The sequence below is a fragment of the Acinonyx jubatus genome, chromosome X (assembly GCF_027475565.1).
Source record: "Acinonyx jubatus isolate Ajub_Pintada_27869175 chromosome X, VMU_Ajub_asm_v1.0, whole genome shotgun sequence".
Taxonomy (NCBI): domain Eukaryota; kingdom Metazoa; phylum Chordata; class Mammalia; order Carnivora; family Felidae; genus Acinonyx; species Acinonyx jubatus.
The window spans coordinates 49,062,842-49,084,152 of NC_069389.1; the positions used below are offsets into that span (position 1 = coordinate 49,062,842).

Below are 21,311 nucleotides of genomic sequence, written 5' to 3' on the forward strand. Positions count from 1 at the left end.
ACTGATAAAACTTTCCTCAAAAATAAGGGAGAAAATTAGACAGGGTGATATATGGAAGTGTTGAATTACTATATTGTATACCTGAAACTAACATAACATGGTATGTTAACTAATTGGAATTAAAAACAAAAACTTCAAAAAAAAGAGACATTTCCAGATAAACAAAAGCTTAGGGTTTTTTACCACTATACCTGCCCTGAAGAAATGCCCAAGGTAGAACTGCAGAGCGAAATAAAAGAATATTAGTAATTTAAAACTGAATGAAGAAAATAAGACTGAATGAAGAAAGAAATGTTAAATACATGGGCTAGTTTAAAAGCAAGTATAATTGTAGCAATGGTTTGTAACTACTTTTTGTTTTCTACATGATTTAAAGGATTAATACATTTTTTAATTGTTTTATTTTGTTTCAAATTCAGAACTTTATTTGTGTACACAAATTTGAATTTCATGTAATTTTTACTTGTCATAAAATATTCTTTTAATTTTTCTTCAGCCACTTAAAAATGTAGCAACTATTCTTCACTCATAGACCATACAAAAAGAGGCAACAGGCTGGGTATAGCCCAAGGGTCATAATTTGTTGATGTAAAATGACCAATTTTTGAAATATTTGGGGTTCACCCACAGTTTAAAAATTAGCAGCATTATACAAAGTTGGTTTAATTTTACTAAAATAATTTCATCAAATTTACTGCTTAAATGTTTTCAGCTTAATATATTTTTATTATTATTTGTATTTTCATTAGTTAATATACAGTGCAATATTGGTTTCAGAAGTAGAATTCATGGATTAATCACTTACATACATACTTTTAAATGTATACATCTAAAATCTAGTCTTGTAACTTTGGTTTGTAACTTCACATTTTATTTCCTACATAACAACGCAATTAAAAGCATTGTTAGTTTATATTTTGGGTTATACGATGTATAAAGATGTAATTTTATGATATAAACTACCAAAAGGCTGAAGATGATGCTGCAAAAGGTAGTTTTTGTGTATGTTGTTCAAGTTAAACCAATTTGAAATAAGAATGTTAAAAGTTTAAGATGTTAAATGTAATCTTCATAGTAAACAGAAAAGAAATAGGTATAGAATATAGCAAAATGAAATGGAAAAAAAATTTAAATATTTCACTACAAAAAAAATCAACTAAATCCAAACAACACAGTGATACAAGAAATGAGGGAGAAAAAATAAATAGCACAAATAGCACAATGACAGAAATAAATTTCTCTATATAAGTAATTACCTTAAACATAAATTGATTGATCTTTCCAATCAAAAACCAAAGAATGAAAGAATGGATTAAATCACATGATCCAACTATATGCTATGTATAAATTATTCCACTGATATCAAAAGACACAAAAAGATTGAAAGTGAAAGAATTAAAAAAGCTATTCCATACAAATAGTAACCAAAAGAGAGCATGAGTGCCTATATTAATATCAGATAAAATATATTTTAAATTAAAGTGTTACAAAAGACAAAATACATTATATGTTTTTAAATGGATTGAAATAGAAAGAACATATATAATTATATACATTTATGTACATAATGGCAAACCATAAAAATGAATGAAGCAAAACTTGACAGAACTGATGGGAGAAATAGGCAGGTCTACAATAATAGTGGGGAGTTCAATACCTCACTCACAAAATTAGAACAACCAGACAGAAGTTATTAAAGAAGTAGAGGAATTGACACACACACAAATCAGCTAGATCTAATAGACATATACAGAGCACTATACCCAACAACAAGAGCACACACAATCTTCTCAAGCGCACATGGGGCTTTTCAAGGAAAGACTATATGTTAGGCCACATTAAGTCTCCATAGATTTTTTAAAAATGTTTATGTATTTATTTATTTATTTTGAGAGACAGAGCATGAATGGAAGAGGAACAGAGAGACAATCCCAAGCAGCTCTATGTTCATCATGGAGCCTGATGTGGGGCCCTATCTCATGACCATGAGATGATGACCTGAACTGAAATCAAGAGCTGGTTGCATAATGGATTGTGCCACCCAGGCGCACTTCAATAAATTGTGAAAATATATAATCACAAATAATCTCCTTTGACCACAATAGGATGAAGGTAGAAATAAATAACAGAAGTTAGAGGCACATGGGTGGCTCAGTCAGTTGAGTGTCTGACTTTGGTTCAGGTCATGACCTCATGGTTCATGTGTTCTGGCCCCTGTTGGTCTCTGTGCTGACAGCTCAGAGCCTGGAGCTTCTTTCAGATTCTGTGTCTCCCACTCTCTCTGCCCCTCCCCCATCATGCTCGCACTCTCTCTCTCTCTCTCTCTGTCAAAAATCAATAAACACTAAAAAAAATTTAAAAAAAGAAAAACAGAAGTTAAACTGAAACATTCACAAATGTGTAGAAAAAAACCACAACAACTACACACACACCTAAGTAACCAATAGACCAAATAAGAAATCACAAAGTGGGGCACCTGAGTGATTCAGTTGATTAAGTGGTCCAACTCTTGATTTTGGCTCAGGTCATGATCTTATGGTCATGAGTTCAAGCCCCATATTGGATTCCATGCTGGGCATGTAGCCTGCTTAAAATTCTCTCTCTCCCTCTTCTCTTCCTCTTCACCTCCCCTGATTGCACTCTAGCTCTCTCTCAAAAAACAAAAGAAAACACAAAATAATTAGAAATTTCTTCGAAACAAATATGAAGACAGAACATACTAAACCTTATGGGACACCATGAAAACAGTGCTAAGGAAGAAAAATTTTCAGCTTATGTTATAAAAAGAAAGATCTCAAATTAAAAAAAAACTTACCACTTAAAGAAATACAAAAGGAAAACCAAGTAAACTTAAAGATAGCGTAAGAAAGTAAATAAATATTAGAGCAGAAATTAATGAAATATAAAATATAAAATCAGTAGAAAAATTTAAAGAGACAAGTTGTTTTTTTAAAGATGAACAAAAGAAAATATTAGAAGAATCAAGATCAAAAGAAGACTCATTAGTAAAATCAAGAATGAAAACAATGACATTTATACCAATTCCACAGCTTTAAAAATGATTATGAGAGAGTACTATGAATTATTGTACACTAACAACTGGATGGCCTAAATAAATACACAAATTCCTAGGAGAAAAAAAAAACCCTACCAAGACTAAATCACAAAAATTGTAATATCTGAAAAGAACTAAACTAGCGTAAAGATTGAATTAGTAACAAAAAGTCTCCCCAGAATAAAAAAAAAAAAAAAAAACCTAGACCAGATGGCTTACTTGAATGGATTCTACCAAATGTTTAAGGAGGAATAACAATCCTTCTCAAACTTTTCCAAAAATTGAAGAATAGGAAACACTTTATAACTCATTATATAAAGCTTTTATTACACTGATACCTAACCCAGTCATATTAACCAAAATTTAAAAAAGGAAAAAATACAAAAGCAAAACAAAACAAAATAAAAATCGATAGACCAATATCCCTTATGAACTGTGAAACAAAACTCCTAAACAAAATATTGGAAAATCAAATTCAGCAGCATATGAAAAGAATTATACACCATGACCATGACAAAATAAGAATTATTCCTGGAATTAAAAGATGGTTCAATATATGAAAATCAATGTAATATACCACATTAACAGAATAGAGGAAAAAACATATAATCTCCTCAAATTGCAGAAAAAGTGCTTGACCAAATATAACAACCTTTCATGATAAAAAAAAAATATTGAACAAATTGGATTTGGAACAAAACTACCTGAACATAATAAAGGCATATATGGTAAAACCAACAGGAACATCATATGAAAAAGAAAGCTATTTTCTAAGATCAGGAACACAACAAGGATGTCTATTTTCAGCATTTCTGTTCAATATAGTACTAGAAGTTCAAGTAGGAGAAATTAGGCAAGAAAAAGAAATGAAAGGCATCCAAATTAGAAAGTAAGAGATAAAATTATCCTTGTCAATGATATGATCTTATCTGTAGAAAATACTAAACGTATTGTAAAAAAGTAATAACTAATAAATAAATTGAGCAAAGTAGCAGGATAATTAGTCAACATGCAAAAATCAGTTGCATTTCTCTACTTAAACAATTAACAATACAAAAAGGAAATTATAAAAAAAATTCCATTTAAAATAGCATGAAAAAGAATAACATACTAAGCAATTAAATTAACCAAGGATGTAAAATACTTGTACGAAACAAAATCTGAATGACTTTTTTGCAGAAAAAGAAAAATCATCTTAAAATTCATATGGAACTTCAAAGAACCCAAAATAGCCAAAACAGTCTTGTGAATGAGCAAAGCCAGAGGCATCACACTTCCTGAATTCAAAAAATACTACAAAGCTATATCAATCAAAACAATATGTTACATAAAATCAGCATAAAATCAGACATTTAAACCAAATGAACAGTGGGGAGCTAAGATGGTGGAGTAGTAGGAGGACCATAGGCTTGCCTCATCCCTTGAGAACAGCTGGATAGCTATCAAATCATTCTGATTACTCAAGAAATTGGCCTTAGAATGGATAGAACAAACTTCACAAGTAGAGGGAGACAAAAGATCACTTCAAGGAAGGTAGGAAGTGTGGGCACATGGTTTGGGGGAGGATGAATCATGGGCACTGCTGAGGGAAGGGAGACCTAGTCATGGAGAAAGGTGAGACAGAGTGGAGCACACAGGTATAAGCACAAAAAGAACTCTTCTCCAAAGCCATTGTGTGGGAAAATGAGAGAAGCCGAATTTCAAGAGTTTCTGCAACCAGTGGGGCTCAAAGACGAATTTCAGAGGTCTCTGGGCTTGTCTGGCATAGAGAACTGAGGACACTGCCCTACTCATGGATTGGAATCAGTAGAATTGTCCTGGGAGACTGACAATCAGAGGATCACCTACATAGTACAGGAAGAGATTATTCTTTTTGGAGTAAATCTGTGAAAGGTGGCATTTCCTCTCAAGCAACAAAAGAACCAGTGGGTGCCATTTGCCTCCTCTGCTCCTCAGCATAGGTGCAGGTACACATGCTAAAGGGAGATACCTGAGACATGGGCTGTTTAGCCTGTTTGCTCCAAATCACACACTCCTATGCTGTGGTGCAACTGCCCTTCTGTGTCTAACCTGCATCAGTCCCAGCACAGTGAGACCCTTTCCCAGAAGACCAGCACAGGTACAGGCCACACTAGGTCCCTCAAGTTTGGAATTTTACAAGTCAGCAGGCTAGGGTAGAGCCCAAGGTGCAGTGTTCCAGGCAGGCAAGCAACCCAGAGACAGAGAGTGTGAAATCAGCAATCCACAAAATACCTATGATAAATAAGGGGGAAATTATTTGCCAACTGAAAGTGTTTTCCTGAGACCAGCAAGCACAGACTCCCCAGTACAGGGACAAAGGAAGAGGATGGTGCCATTTCACTTTCCTGCCCCTCTGTATAAGTGAACTTCAGTAAACAGCAAAGTACCAACACTGGCTGCCTAAGGTACTTACACCAAGTTCTGCTCCCCTACACTCTGCTGGTACTGCTTTTCTCCATGCAAGTGTGCAGGAACAGTGTAGTGGGCCTCTTCCCCAGAAGAACAGTACAAACCCCCACATGCACCACATGTCTACTGACAATAAAGTTCTACAAAGCTTCACTTCTAGTGGAAATGTCATCAGGTCTCTTTTAACAGTGGACCAGAGCACACTTAGTTAAAACTCACCACACTCTGACCAAGGCTCCAACACTCCTCTTTGCAAGCAAAGAGAACCTCTTCAGATGACTAGTCTGAGGGATAGAGCAGCCAAAACACAGGAGAGTGCATGCAGCACAGACCAGAGACGCTTTCTGAATCTCCAGGCCCTAGACATTATATGATCTTTTCTTGATAAAGTCATTACTGTCAGGAGCAGGAAACACAACAGGCTTTCATAACACAGAGAAGAATAAAGAGACCTAGACAAAACGCCAAGACAGAGGATTTCATCCCCAAAGAAAAGCAAGAAAACTTTATGTCCATGGATCTAATTCAAAGAGATTTAAGTAAAATGCCCTGATCCAGAATTTAAAGCATCAGTCATAAGGATACTAGCTGGGCTTCAGAAAAGCATAAAAGACTCCAGGGAGTCCCTTACCATGGAGATAAAACACCTAAAAACTAGTCAGGCTGAAATAAAATATACTACAAGATGTGAAACCAACTAAATGAAATGACCACAAGGATAGAAGAAGCAAAGGAATGAATAAGTGATATAGAAGTTAAAATTTATGGAAACTAATGAAGCAGAAAAGAAGAGGGAAATTAAAAATGAATCACAAATGTAGAATTAGGGAACTCAGTGATTCCGTAAAGTGTAATGACAATCTTTTTGTAGAAGTTCCCAAAAGAAGAATAGAGGAGAAAGGGTGAAAAAGATTTATTTGAGCAAATTATAGATGAAAACTTCCCTAATTTAGGGAAGGAAACAGACATCCAACTCCAGGAGGCACACGGAACTCCCATCAAAATCAACAAAAGCAGGTCAACACTAAGGCATATTTTAGTAAAATTTGCAAAATACAGAGATAAGAAAAAAATCCTAAAAACAGAAGGGAAAATAAATCTATAACTTACAAGTGAAGACAAATAATGTTTAGCAGCAAACCTATCCACAGAAACTTGGCCAACCAGCAGGGAGTGGCATGATACAGTCAACATGTTGAATGGGAAAATGCAGCCAACAATACTTTATCCAGCAAGGATGTCATTCAGAATAAAAAGAGAGATAAAGAGTTTCCCAGACATAAACTAAAGGAGTTTATGATCACTAAACCAGCCCTGCAAGAAATAATAAAGAGAGCTCTTTGAGTGGGAAAGAAAGACCAAAAGAGACAAAGACTAGAAAGGAACAGAGGCCATCTTCAGAAAAAAACGACTTTATAGGCAATAAAATGGCACTAAATTCATATCTATCAATAATCACTCTAAGTGTAAATGTACTAAATGCTTCAATCAAAAGGCATAGAGTTTCAGAATGGACAAAATAATCATTTTGAATGTAAATATATTAACCACTCCAATCAAAAGACATAGGATGACAAAATGGATAAAAATCAAGATCCATCTATGTGATGCCTACAAGAGAATCATTATATACCTAATGAAACCCACATATGGAAAGCTGGGGGATAGAGAAACATCTGTTATACAAATCAATGTTGAAAGAAAGCCAGACTAGCAATACTTATATAGGAAAAAATAAACTTTTTTTAAGTTTTAATGTAAATTCCAGTTAGTTAACATACAGTGTAATACCACTTCAGGTGTACAATTTAGTGATTCAACACTTCCATACAACACCCATTGCTCATCACAAGTGCACTTTTTAATCTCCATCACCTATTTAATAATCCCCCCACCCACCTGCTTCCTGGTAACCATCAATTGTTCTCTATATATAAGCATTTATTTGTTGGTTTGTCTCTTGCTCTTTTTATCCCTAAACACCTTGGTATTATTTATCAAATTGTGCATATGACTGAAATCATATGGTAGATATCTTTCTCTGACAGGCTTATTTCACTTTGCATAAGGCTCTCTAACTCCATCCATGTCATTGCAAATGGCAAGATTTCATTTTTTATGGCTGAGTAATGTTCAATTATATTATATAGATAGATGATATCTAGATATAGGTATAGATTAGATATAGATAATAGATTATACAAACCACATCTTTATGCATTCATCAGTTGATAGACATTTGAGCTGTTTACATAATTTAGCTATTGGCTGATATAAACACTGAGATTCATGTATCCTTTTCTTTTCATTAATTATTTTAATGTTTACTTTTGAGAGAAGGAAAGATCATGAGTGGGGGAGGGGCAGAAAGGGAGGGAGACACAGAATCCAATGCAGGCTCCAGGCTCTGCTGTCAGCACAGAGCCCAACATGGGGCTTGAACCCACGAATTGTGAGATCATGACCTGAGCAGAAGTTGGATGCTCAACTGACTGAGCCACCCAGGTGCCCTGAATGTATTCTTTTCAATTAATATTTTTGTATTCATGGGTAAATACCCAGTAGTACAATTGCTCGATCATAGGGTAGTTCTATTTTTAACATTTTGAGGAACTTCCATACTGCTTTTCAGAGTGGCTGCACCAGTTCATAAACATCTAGCCAGACTCATTAAAAAACAAACAACAAAAAATAAAGAGAAATTACAAAAAAAAAGAAATTAAAGAGTAGAAATAGCAGCTAGCACCACCACAAAAATACAAACAATTGTAGGAGAATATTATGAAAAAATATATGCCAACAAATTGGACAACTTAGAAGAAATGAATAAATTATTAGGAACATCTAAACTACCAAGACATAAATAGTAATATATAGAAAATCTGAACAGAGTGATAACCATCAAATAAATTGAATCAGTAATCAAAAAACTCCCAATGAAACAAAAAAAAAAAAAAGAAAGAAAGAAAAAGGAAAAACTTCCAACAAACAAAAGTCCAGGACCAGATTGCTTTGAAAGAATATTCTGCCAAAAATTAAAGAAGAGTTAACACCTGTTCTTCTCAAACTATTCCAAAAATAGAAAAAGAAGGAAAACTTCCAAATTCATTCTATGAGGACAGCATTACCCTGATAACAAAACTGGATTAAGACACTACAACAAAAGAGAACTACAGGCCAATATCTCTGACGAGCATAGATGCAAAATTCTTCAACAAAGTACTAGCATGAAGAATCCAACAATCCATTAAAAGTCATTCTCCATGATCAAATGGGAATTATTCCTGGGTTGCAAGTGTGGTTCAATACTTGCAAATCAATCAAAGTGATACATCACATCAATAAGAGAAAGTATAAGAACCATATCATCATTTCAATAGACACAGAAAAAACATTTGGCAAAGAACAATATCCATTCATTATAATAGCCCCTCAGTAAAGTATATTTAGAGGGAATGCACTTCAACATAATAAAAGCCATATATGAAAAACAATGTAGCTGGAATCATCCTTAATGGGGAAAAACTTAGAGATTTTTCCCTAAGGTCAGAAACAAGACAAGGATGTCCATTCTAATTACTTTTACTTGGCATAGTACTAGAACTCTTAGCCACAGCAATCAGACAACAAAAGCAAAACAAAACAAAACAAAAAATTAAAAGGCATCCAAATCTGTAACTAAGAAGGAGAAGCCTCACTGTTGATGACAGAATATTATAAATAGAAAACTCAAAAATCTCTACCAAGAAATTACTAGAATGGATTCAGTAAATTTGCAGGATACAAAATCAATGTACAGAAGTCTGTTGCATTTGTATCACCAATAATGAAGCAGCAGAAAGAGAAAAGTAAAAAAACAGTCTTATTTACAATTGCACCAAAAACAATGAGATACCTTGGAATATACCCAAAGAGGTGGAAGACCTGTACTCTGAAAACTGTAAAACACTGTTGAAAGAAATTGAAGAAATACATCCCATGCTCATGGATTGGAAGAACAAATATTGTTAAAATATTTATACTACCCAAAGCAATCTACACGCTTAATAAAATCCCTATCAAAATACCAACAACATTTTTTTCACAGAGTTAGAACAAACAATCCTAAAATTTGGATGGAACTACAAAAGACCCCCAAAAGCCAAATCAACCTCCTTAAAGCAAAGCATAGCTTGAAGCATCACAATTCCAGACTTCAAGTTACATTACAAAGCAGTAGTGATCACAACAGTATGGTATTGGCACAAAAAAAGATACATAGTTCAACAGAAAATAATAGGAAAACCCCAAAATAAACCTACATTTATATGGTCAATTAATCTTTGATAAAGCAGATAAGAATATCCAATGGAAAAAAGACAGTCTCTTCAACAAATAATTGGAAAACTGGACAGCTATGAGCAAACGTATGAAACTGGACCATTTTCTTATACCATACACAAAAATAAACTAAAAATGAGCTAAAGACCTAAATGTGAGTCCTGAAACCATAAGATTCTGGAAGAGAACACAGGCAGTAACTTCTTTGACATCAGCTGTAGCAATTTTTTTCTATATATTTCTCTGTAGGCAAGGGAAACAAAAACAAAAATCAGCTATTGGGGCTTCATCAAAAGAAAAAGGAATAAAATCTTGCCATTTGGAATGACATGGATGCATGTAGAGAGTATAATGCTAAAGCAATAAATCAGTTAGAGAAACACAAACACCATATGATTTCACTCATATGTGGAGTTTAGGAAACCAAACAAATACACAAAGGGAAAATACTAAAGAGACAAAGAAATAGACTCTTAATTATATAGAACAATCTGATGGCTACCAGAGGGGAAGTGGATGGGGGGAGGGATGGGTTAAATATGTGATGGGGATTAAGGAGTGCACTTATCTTGAGAAGCACAGGGTGGTGTATGGGATTGTTGAATCACTAAATTGTACCCTGGAAACTAAATATATCAATGTATGTTAACTAAGTGGAATTAAAGCAAAAACCAACTAACTAACTAACTAACTTAGTGACTTTATTTCCTATTGTAGAGTATTCCTATTCCATGGCATAATCTGTTTGCAGAGATATGTAAAATATCTACATTGGATACTTCTAATCAATCACTAATATGAAGCCAGAGGCTAAGTAACTCTGTATATGACACTTTGTCACATTTTTAGAAAACTGATTGCTCCCAACATTGCTGGATGATGTATGAGAGAGAAGAATGAGCTCAGAAATTTGAATATCACCTCAAGAGGTGCAAAATTAGCTAACATCTATTCTGAGTACTCTGAGTCTCTTATGTCCTATAGCCACAGGAATGAAATTGGGATAATCATATGCAGAATCTAATTCTGTTTTTGCTGAATTACAATGCAATTTGAACTCCCAGCTTTGCAAGGTGTCTACTGTTACAATGTGGGCATATATTAGAAAAGAATGAGATCCTGTAGATTAGGATAATAATGTATGTGGAGATCCTGATGAAGTTGGGAACACTGTGCTCCTAAATCCTGATGAATTTTTATTGCCAGTGGAAGAGGTCTTTCTTTCCAAGCAGAAGTGGCCTCCCTACCTCTAGCACAAATGGTCTCAATAACTTCAGTGGAAGTCACCTGTTGACCCCCAGTGGCAGGTGCATCCCCACCCCAAGTGATATTTGCCTCCCACCAACATTGCTGTCAGCATTTCCACCTCTGTCTGAGGGGATTAGCCCTGAATTGGCTGAGAAAATAATAATGATCTCCCTTCAGTTAGTTGCCATGCATGACTATACTTATTTTACTCCTATTTCCTCCACTACCTCGTATTTCTTCTAAACCCACAACTAGATTCAAGTGCCAGCAAGCTCCTGAAAGTGAAGTATAGATTGTGACCCATGAGAAAATGTGGTATATTCCAAGTGAACCACTTCCATTTTATCACTTATACAAGGGGAAATTCTGAGCATGCATTTGGGAATGGATACTGTGGGTGTGGGATAATGGTACAAGGAAGGTAAAGTTGGATCAGGCCAAATGTATTGAAATGGGCTTATTAAGCAGAGTCAGTATTTGATGCTGAAGCTTAGAGAGTTAAAAAGATCTTTAACAGTTTTATTGCTTGGCTGAAACATGGACCAAGAAAGCTCACCATGGGTTGATTGAAAATGGGCAACCGCTCTTCATTTAATGTAGAGAAAGGGATTCAGATTCATAGGCAATTGGAATGTTAGAGTGGATTTGTGATTTAAGACCTACTCACATAGAGTCCAAAAGTCATACCTTTCTCCAATACTTTGAGAAATAAATCTGTGAGGGGAGCCCCAGCACCCTTGAAGAACTTTGTGATCCCTCTTCTCTGTACACCTGAACTTAGAGTAGAAAACACATCCACTCAATTGGAAAACATAAATGAAATTGAAGTAACTGGATTGGGGTGTCAGGAGCCAAATGGTGGCACTCAACCACCGAAAGCAAGGCAGATGTGACTACCATAATGGATAGCAGAGTCAAAGCAATAATCAAAATAGTCTGGCTCATGCATTGGCATTGGCTAGTTAATTATGATGTTCCTGGAAGTGAATTAAATGGGAAGCCTACTACATTCTTACTTGGTCTGTATAAACAGAAAAGTTCTAGTTAAGTGAAAAAAAAGTATAACTTGAATCATAAAAACAAAGTCATGGGTTCTCAATCAATTTTCAGAATCGAGCCTGTTAACATACCCAGAACTTCTTGAAATAAGGGGAGGCCAGGTTCCCTTATTAAAGAACCCCAATCAAGTATGGATAATGTATACTGTTAATCTTACCCAAAAGGACTTCCTCCTCAAAAGGACTCCTGCTCTTTTTCCAGGGTAACTGTACATTGAAGAAAAGAAGTAATCCAAACTTTTGAGGGCTACTGAACACTGGCTCTGAACCATCACTGATTCTAGGAGACCCAAAACATCACTGTAGCCCTCCAGTCAGAGTAGGAGCTTATAGAGGTCAGGAGACCAATAGACTTTTAGTCCATTTCTGTCTCACAGAGGTCCCAGTGCATCCCTAAACTCATCTCACGGTTACTTTCCCAGTTCCAGAATGCATAATTGGAGTAGGCATTGTTAGCAGTTGGCAGAATCCCCACATGAACTCCCTGACCTATGGAATGAGAAATATAAAGGTGAGAAAAGCTAAGGGGGAAACATTAGAATTGCCTCTACTTAGGAAACTAGTAAATTAAAAGGAATACTGCATTCTTAGAGGGATTGCAAAGATTAGTGGCACCAACAGGGACTTGAAAAATGTAGGAGTAGTGATTCTCACCACATCCCAATTCAACTCTCTCATTTGGCCAGTGCAGAAGACAGATAGACCTTGAAAATGTCAGTGAATTATCAATAGCTTAAACAGGTGGTGACTCCAATTGAAGCTGGTTTACCAGGTTGTGGTTTCATTGCTTGGGAAAATTAACACATTCCTGATATCTGGTATGCAGCTATTCATCTTGTGAATGCCTTCTCCACCATCCTTGTCCATAAGATCCACCAGATGTAATCTGCTTTCAGCTGGCAAGGCCAGCAATACACCTTCATTATCCTGCCTTAGGAGTATATCAACTCTCCAGCCCTATGTCATTTTTTCCCCACAAAGACCTTAATCACCTTCCTTCCACAAAATATTGCACTGATAGTGATGAGAAATAGTAACTTCTCTAGACTTATTGGTAAGGCATTTGCATGTCACAAGGTGAGAAGTAAATACAGCTAAGCTTCAGGGGACTTCTACATTCATTACATTTCTATGAGTCCAGTGGTATGAAACATGTCAAGATATCCCTTCTAAGGTGAAGGGTAAGTGAAGGATCTGGACCTCTTCTAACCAAGAAATAAACCATGGGACTTCTTGACTTCCATAATTGCATGAGGGAATTCCCACAATGAATGAATGAATGAATGAATGAATGAATCCTATAGGTCTTGTTCCTCTGGAGAACCCTGAATACTATATTTGCTTTGCATAATGAAGGTCAACTTCAATGGGATGATGTCCTTCTGTCTCCATCTGTTTCTGTCTCTCTCTGTACCTCTCTCATCTGAATTCATATAGTACAAATACACCCTTCTCACCATTTAATGATACTTGTCACATTATTTTACCTTGTTTTATAGAGTATTATACCCACCTATATCTTTGTCATTGGTTTTAAGGCTACATAAAGCATAAAATATTATGTTATTCATCTTGGTATTTCAGCCTCTAGAAAAATGTCTTGCATATTTTGCTTCATCCTATGAATAAATACATTATAAAATAAACAAGTATGAATTAAAGTAACAAGAGTAGAAAAGCCTGATTTATGAAAAACTCCTATGTATCTTTCTTTTGGGATTATCTAGAATATGTCTTTAAAAACAAGTTTATATCCTTTCTGATATGAGTGCTTAATGAGGGAATGAAGGATGGTTGTGGAAATTATGTGAAGAAATGAACATTGAGTTTTTCCATTTTCAAAAACTTTGAACATAGCTTGGGTAGTCATGGGTAAATTCATAAACATATTTGGAATATTCAGTAATATAATCAGCCAATTTAGTGATAACTTTTTTCTTTATAAAAGAGATTTTGTCCAAACAACAGACAATGTAGACCTTTTCCATCTCATTCAATTGTTTCAAGCTTGTTATGGTATATACTAAAATAAAAGTAAAAAAAAAAAGATAACTTTACACCTATATTTACTATAGCTTTTATTTGTATTCTTTCCCTTTAAAATCACTCTCTCAAAACGTCCCAGTTCCCACACATTAACTCTCTGATCTCTACAGATAATTCATAATCCTGGAGGTCTTTCCTTACACAGATAATCAGCCATGATATTAATTCTCTTCACATGTCTCTTAATATTAATTTCTGAAATTATTAATTCATAAGTTCCTGTCTGAATTGTTGCTATAACCTCCCAGCTATGATCCTTTACTCTAGTCGCTGACATTTTCATGACATCATTCAAGAGTTCTGGAAATCTGGAACTATGGAAACATGAGTACTCACTTTGACATTATCTCTCTTCATCCTCCTTGTCTGAAGAAAGCCAAGAACCAGAGTTAGTAAGCTGGCATACTCAGGCCTTGGATATTGGAGGTGATGAATTTTCTAGAGATTTTGAGAAGAAAAAAGACCCAAGGCCAAGTAAGATCTTACTAGATGATGGAGGTATTTCAAATCATATTATTCAATGAGTGATATAAAGACAACTGTCACATTTTTGCTTAAAACTGGTAACTTCCCATTTCCCTCAGATTGAAATCCAAGTTCCTTGGTCCAAAATATTGTACATGGATATGGTCCCTGGCAACCTCTCTGATCTCATTTCCTTCCATTCTCCTTCTTCCTTCCTCACTTCCCATAGTGAACACACTAGGCTGCTACCTCCAGGCACATTTTGTCTCAAGGCATTAACACCTGTGGTTTTTACCCTCACTTTATTCAGGTGTTACTGAAATGTCATCTGTTCTGAGAAAACTTCTCTATTCACCTAATAAGGTGGTATGTCCAAGACTCTACTTACCCTGCTTTACTTTTTTTCAAAGAATCATCATGGCCTGATGTATGTATAAAGTATGTTAGGAAGAAAAAAGTAAGAATTTGGGTCCACCCAGCATGGTATAAACTGTAAGGGGTATGGGAACAAGGACTTTGTTCCTGCTTTTTTCCCCTTCCTAAAACAGTGCCATAATCATTTCCAGTCTTGCCTCTGATTTAGCACCAAGATATGAGAGATTTCCAATATCACCATGGAACAATATAAGGCCTGATTCTAGACTGGTGGCCCAAAGAATAGGGGCGACTCTCTACCCAACAGAATGTAAGTTGGAAGAGAAAGAGACTGACAATTTTCTTCACTGCCTGGTCAAGGCTGAGCCTCCCTCTGACTCCAAGTAAGCAAGTGTGATATCAATAATATTACCATGGAACAATCCAAAACTTGATTCTAGTCTAGGAACACAGAAAATTAGGTGGTAAAAACATAGTAGGTAAACACAGTACATTGATTTTTTTCTATCTTCCTTCCACTAAGACATACTTTCATACTTTGCTCACTGCTGTATACTCAACCTCTAAAACAGAAATATGCTGAATCCTTCCTAAGATTAACAAGCTTTGGGATATCCCCAAATCATTGTAAAATAATACATGGCCTAAGGGTGGTGGTGACACTCTTCCTTCCCCCACTAGGATATATGCTCTAAAACAGCATAGACTTTGTATAGATTTTTCACTGTTCTATCCTCAGGTCCTAGGCCAGGGCTGAGCCTCTATCATGAAACAGTATAATGTTTGGTTCAGGACTTGAGGCTTAGCAAGAAAGCAGGGACTAAGAAGCATTATTATTATATATCTAAAAAGTATATACATTTGTATTTTCACCTAACATGTGCATCCCTCTAACCTTTTAGTTATCACCAAAACATTTACACATTTATCACATTTTTAATTATTTTATACCTACCTTATATCTTTGTTATTGGACTGAAGGCTACTTAAAGGATAAAAAACCATCATGTGTTAAGAAAAGAAGGCTTTTGTTTTTGTCCACTGCTGTGTCCCAAAGTCTTAAAACAGTGCCTAGATTAACACCAGCCTTTCTCTGAGTGTCAGAATGTGGGGTAACCCCATAATATTATCATGGGAAAATGTAAGGCCTTGTTCTGGTCTTGAAGTCATGGGTGGTGGTGGATATCTGCCTCAGTTATAGCCAAGATACAGTCTTCATGAGAACTTAAATTTTGTCTTTCTTAGTCAATAGCTAGTGTTGTAGCTAGGGTCAAGCATTCCTGAGTGTCAAAAGCGGTAAAAATACCTAGAGCAGTAACAAAGTATTCTATGGTTGGTGTTATTGCTTGTTTTGTTGTTGCAATCAATCTTCCAATTAGAAAAAAAACATTATTTCTACAATAAAAATACAAAATAAATTCCACATGATTTAAAGTTTACCATTCATGTCAAAATTTAGAAAAGCACAAAAACCAATACTATTATCAATTATGACTGGTTATATTTGAGGTAAATATATAAGACAGACAAGATTCACACCAAATTCATGTTAGTGTTTGCCTCAGCAGAGTGAGGAAATTTTCTGGGAAAGGGATATATTATATGTAATGTTCTGACTTTTAAAGAATATAAATCTATATCTAAAGTAAGTATACTAAATTGTTAATATTTTAATTATTTAATATGGACATTGTTGATTTGGGGCAACAGTAAACAAATGTTATATTTTACATACTCTCCATATTATGTCTTAATTTTTCAAAATAAATAAAATACAAAGAGAATTTAAAACACCACTATAGCTGATTTATTATAATGTTTTCAAAATTGAACATATTTAGGAAATATGCATATGTATATGCAATATGCAAGGACATAAAGCATCTGAATAATACAATCAAGAAGGTTAATAATAAAGAAACCTCTAAATTTTGTATTTTATAGAAACCATACATTCTTTTTTTAATAGAAAGTTTAAATAAGCCAATTACCATTGGAGAGATAAGAAGGCTGATTAAGGATCAACTTCAAAAGTGGCACCATAATTAAATTGTTTTACAGTTTAGTACTAGCTAACTTTCAAAGGACAATTAGAATTTGAATAAAAACTTTTTTAAATAAAAAGAAAAACTAATTCTAAGGCTGTTTATTTTAGAACACAAAAAAAGACTCACAAATTCATTTTTAAAGTTAGCACAATTTGAAAAACAAAACTTGATAAAGACAGGGTAAAAAAGGAAAAATGCAATTTCACTTTGAAATGTAAATGCAATAATTCTGAATAAAAAATTCGTAACTAAAATCCAGCAATGTGTCAAATGATTATTACAACATGACCAAGTAGGATTTATTTCAGAAACACAAGTTTGGTTCAACGTCAAATACTTACTCCTCTAATTCATTAAATCAACAAATTAAAGGAAAAAACAATCATATGATTTTATCAGTGGATGCTGAAAGATATTTGATAAACTTCAGGGGCCACTTTTTAGTAAGCCCCTTAATATGAAACAGGAATTAAAAAATGAAATAAAGAAACTCCTTAAACATTTTAGTGGTTAATGACAATTTACCAATAACCAACAATAAATGTCATGTTAATAGGGAATAGTAAAGACAATTCTATGAAAATTACACAAGACATGCATATCTGTCATAATCATTATTCAATATTATTTTGAATAAATAAAATCATCTGTATTTGCAGGTGAAATGATTGTTACACAGAAGGTTGAAAATATTACATATTTTTAAAAGTATAATTTAGAGGATTTAATAAGTTGATTAAATATAAGGTAAAATATTTTTTAAAAAAGTTATCTGTAGTTTGTATTGTCAAAAATAAGAAGTTACAAATGAGGAAGAAAAAATACCCAAGTCAAAATGTCAAGATGTGACAAAATCTGTAAAAATACTTGGAAGTAAATTTAATCAGATATAATAGACCCATATGAAGAACATTACAAATACAAAATCAAAAGATTTTAATTATGTACCCAAACTCTTGAGTGTTAAGGATTAATATTATTAAAATAATCTTCTAAATAGAAATGCAGAAATGTAACACAATTCTAAGATCAGAATTTTGAAAGAATGCATTTAATTTTCATAGAAAGAATTAATGTCTACAACAAGTTATATGAAAGAAAAAAAAAGGGAAAGAAAAAAAAACATAATGAGAGGTAACTTGCTTTGCCAGAGTTCAAAATTTATGGTCAAGCCACTAGTGTTAAACAATAGGATACTGGCTCACAAACTCAAAAATGAGTAGTTTATTTAATAAATATCATAGTATAATCAGGAATCCAATGTGAAGAAAATGTATAGTTGGACCTTTATCTTATACCACATGCAAAATAAATTCCAGATGCTTTAGTTAAACCTAAAATTAATAAAATTAATTTAAAAATTAGAAAAAATGTAGGTGAATATATGTATGATTTGGGGTGGGGGCATTCATCTGAAAAAGATAAGAAGCCAAAAAGCTGAAAAGGAGATACTAGTCTATCTAAAAATTAAAAACAACAACGGCAACAACTGTACAGTAACATATAACATCAATAAAGTCAAGATCAATGATAGAATGGAAAAAAATACAAATGGGCTACATGATTAATATGTACCATAGAGAAATATAGTAAGAATTCCTATAAACTTATAAGAAAAAGATCAAAGATTCAATAGATAAATAAACAAAAGATAAGAACTGGAAAATCACAAAAGAAAAAAATTCAGTCAACAAAACAAAACAAAACACCTCCTCGAGTATGTCTATTAAAAAAATACTACGTAATTTTTTACCTTCTACATTTGCAAATTTTGATGGAGAGGATACTGGAGAATGAGCACTTTCATTTTGTATAGTAATTTTGTAATATCTCTTAAAATTAAATATATCTCTTACCAGCAATTCCATTTCTGGGAATCTACCCAGTAGAAATAAAAGCACCAGAATGTATGGCAGCAGTGCTATGGTGAGAAAAGGAAAGGAAATAATTTAAGTGACTATCAATAACAGAATGGTTGAATACTTTTTTGGCACATAAATATACTGTATATGCAACTGCTAGAGGGAAGGAGAGAGAGAGAAAAAGGCAGAGGGGAACAGGGAGTGGAGAGGAGGGGAAAGGGAGAGGGGGACAGAGAAAGATTCGTAGCTACTGATTAGAAAAGATACGATGAATATTCCCAAATGTGCAAAACAATTACAGGGAAATGAGGAGGCTTTTCATTTTTACAGAAAAGACTACAACAAACTTCCTGCAAGTGGATGGGAAAACGTGGAAGGATATACATCATGTTCTTAACATTTGTTACCTGGGAATAAGAAAGAGGGGAGATAATAAAATGAGGGAAATGGGGGAAAGGACCTGGTGTGGAGTTACACCATTAATTTTTCTTTAGTTTTTCATTGTTCCAATGGTCATGAATACTTTTCAATTTCCTATTAGCACCAAACTTAGCTCTTCAGTTACAGAACAAGGCAATATCAAAAGTACCAATGTAAACTTGGGACAAAACTGTGGAACTAGTCAATGTAAGATTTGGAGGCACAATCAGTAACAAGTAATAAATTCCTGAATCTCTGACACCAAAACTTTTCTCAAAAATTCACAATTGCAAGAACATGACATGTTTTACATTTAATAGTTCTACGACTTTTGTAAAGAGCACAATGTATTTAGGGAGTTTTCACCAAGCCATAGACATAAATGTGAATATCATCATCAAACTTGATGAAGTAGACAGACGGTTTGGCCACCACTTGATGGATAAAAATGCCGGTTCTCTTGGACCCATCATCTTTGGCATGTTCCACTTGCTTGCCCACGAGGCTGTCGACCACTTCTCCAGGCTCCCGTTCTGCTGTAGGGAAATAGTAGTTGGAATCTGGAATGATGCGCAGGTCACCATCTTTGTAGTCATCCAGCAGCGTGTACATATAAAGGACAGGATCTTTCTCGTAGGTGATGTAAAACCAAGTGTCCATCACGGGAGCTCGCGCCAGGACCATGCCTTTCCATTCATCTTTCGTACCGTGCTCACCCTCAAACACATGCCCCACCGCTTTGCCAATCAGGAAATCTGCCAGACGAGAATCAATGCGAGGAGTTGGCACTCTTTCAGGAAGGATTTCTAGCGCTAAAACTCTCTTATCTCGGTGCAGCTCTAGTCCATATACACTATCTTTGCCATCATATTTGATGATGTAGAGGGTGGGCTTCACAGAAACCTGCTCGAGCACTGTGCCCTTCCACTGCTCCACCGGCTCGTTGCCTTCCTTCCAACCGTGTTGAATGCGGCAGCCTACGATGTTCCTACGCGTGAGGAAAGTGGGCTTGCGTCGCTGCTTCCTGTGGGTGTGCCTTTTCTTCATCAGGTATGCGGACACGCCATCTACACCCATCGGAGGCACTGTTGGGGGCGACATGGCTCAGGGTTTAAGGAGGCTTAAGCAAAGCTGCCACTTGTTCGATTAAGAGGACCAAAAGTCAACACTATTCAATATTATATCTGTTTTCGTGATCTCACAGTGCGTCCTCCCTTCCCCAATCAAAAGGCTTTCGCCAAGTCTTGACAAAAACGCTCTAACTCTGACGGTGGACACTGATACAGCGTGAGCCTTTTGACAGTGTTCTCCTTTCCCGCTCGGGAGAAGTGTCTGCAGCAGTGGCGGTTGCCGCAGGAGATGGCGGGCTGGCTTGTACTGCCCACGCCTCGCACCCGCCCTGATTCCCAACCCCAAGTCCCAGAATTGACCACTTAGCTGTTATCGATGGTGCTGCCGCTGCGAAACGGTGACTGAGGAGACGACGGGAAAGGTAGGCAAGGAATAAGAGAGTTGACTGCAGCAGCAAAGGCGAAGGCAGCCGTGGGTCTTTGACAAGTCCCTGCGGCCTCTGCTTCGCAGCGCTGCTTTGCTTGGCCTAGCTCTGGCGCTGGGGTTTTTGCTTCTTCAGGAATCCGACCCCTCTGAGCCCGCCTGCGCTTCGGCCCCGCCCCTTGCCATTCCTCCTTCCGCTCGGTCTGTAGCAGCAGGGTGGGTCAGTGCGCGCACCCGCGCTCAGTCCACACAGTCTCAGGCTCTCCTTCATTTCCTCACGCGCTCCCGGACCTCTTCCCTCAAACCGGAGCCAGACTGGCCGGCTCCCTTGCTCCTTCTTTCTGGCTGCTTTTCGCCTGTCAGCCTTCTTCACAGCCATTCAATCTGCTCCCTACCTTACAGGAATTCCTCACAAAACCTTTAAAAAAATAATATTTAATACACACATACACAGAATTTATACAAATTATTTTCTTTCAGTTTAAGGAAT

At 35.5% G+C, this 21,311-nt stretch overlaps 1 protein-coding gene across 1 annotated transcript; it reads right to left on the reverse strand.

The window, feature by feature from the left end:
- Nucleotides 1-16,793: 16,793 nt before the first annotated feature.
- Nucleotides 16,794-21,081, reverse strand: SPIN4 (spindlin family member 4). The gene has a single exon (XM_015083276.3). It carries the CDS (start codon nt 20,426-20,428, stop codon nt 19,679-19,681), a length of 750 nt encoding a protein of 249 aa, XP_014938762.2. The 5' UTR covers nt 20,429-21,081; the 3' UTR covers nt 16,794-19,678.
- Nucleotides 21,082-21,311: the final 230 nt, after the last annotated feature.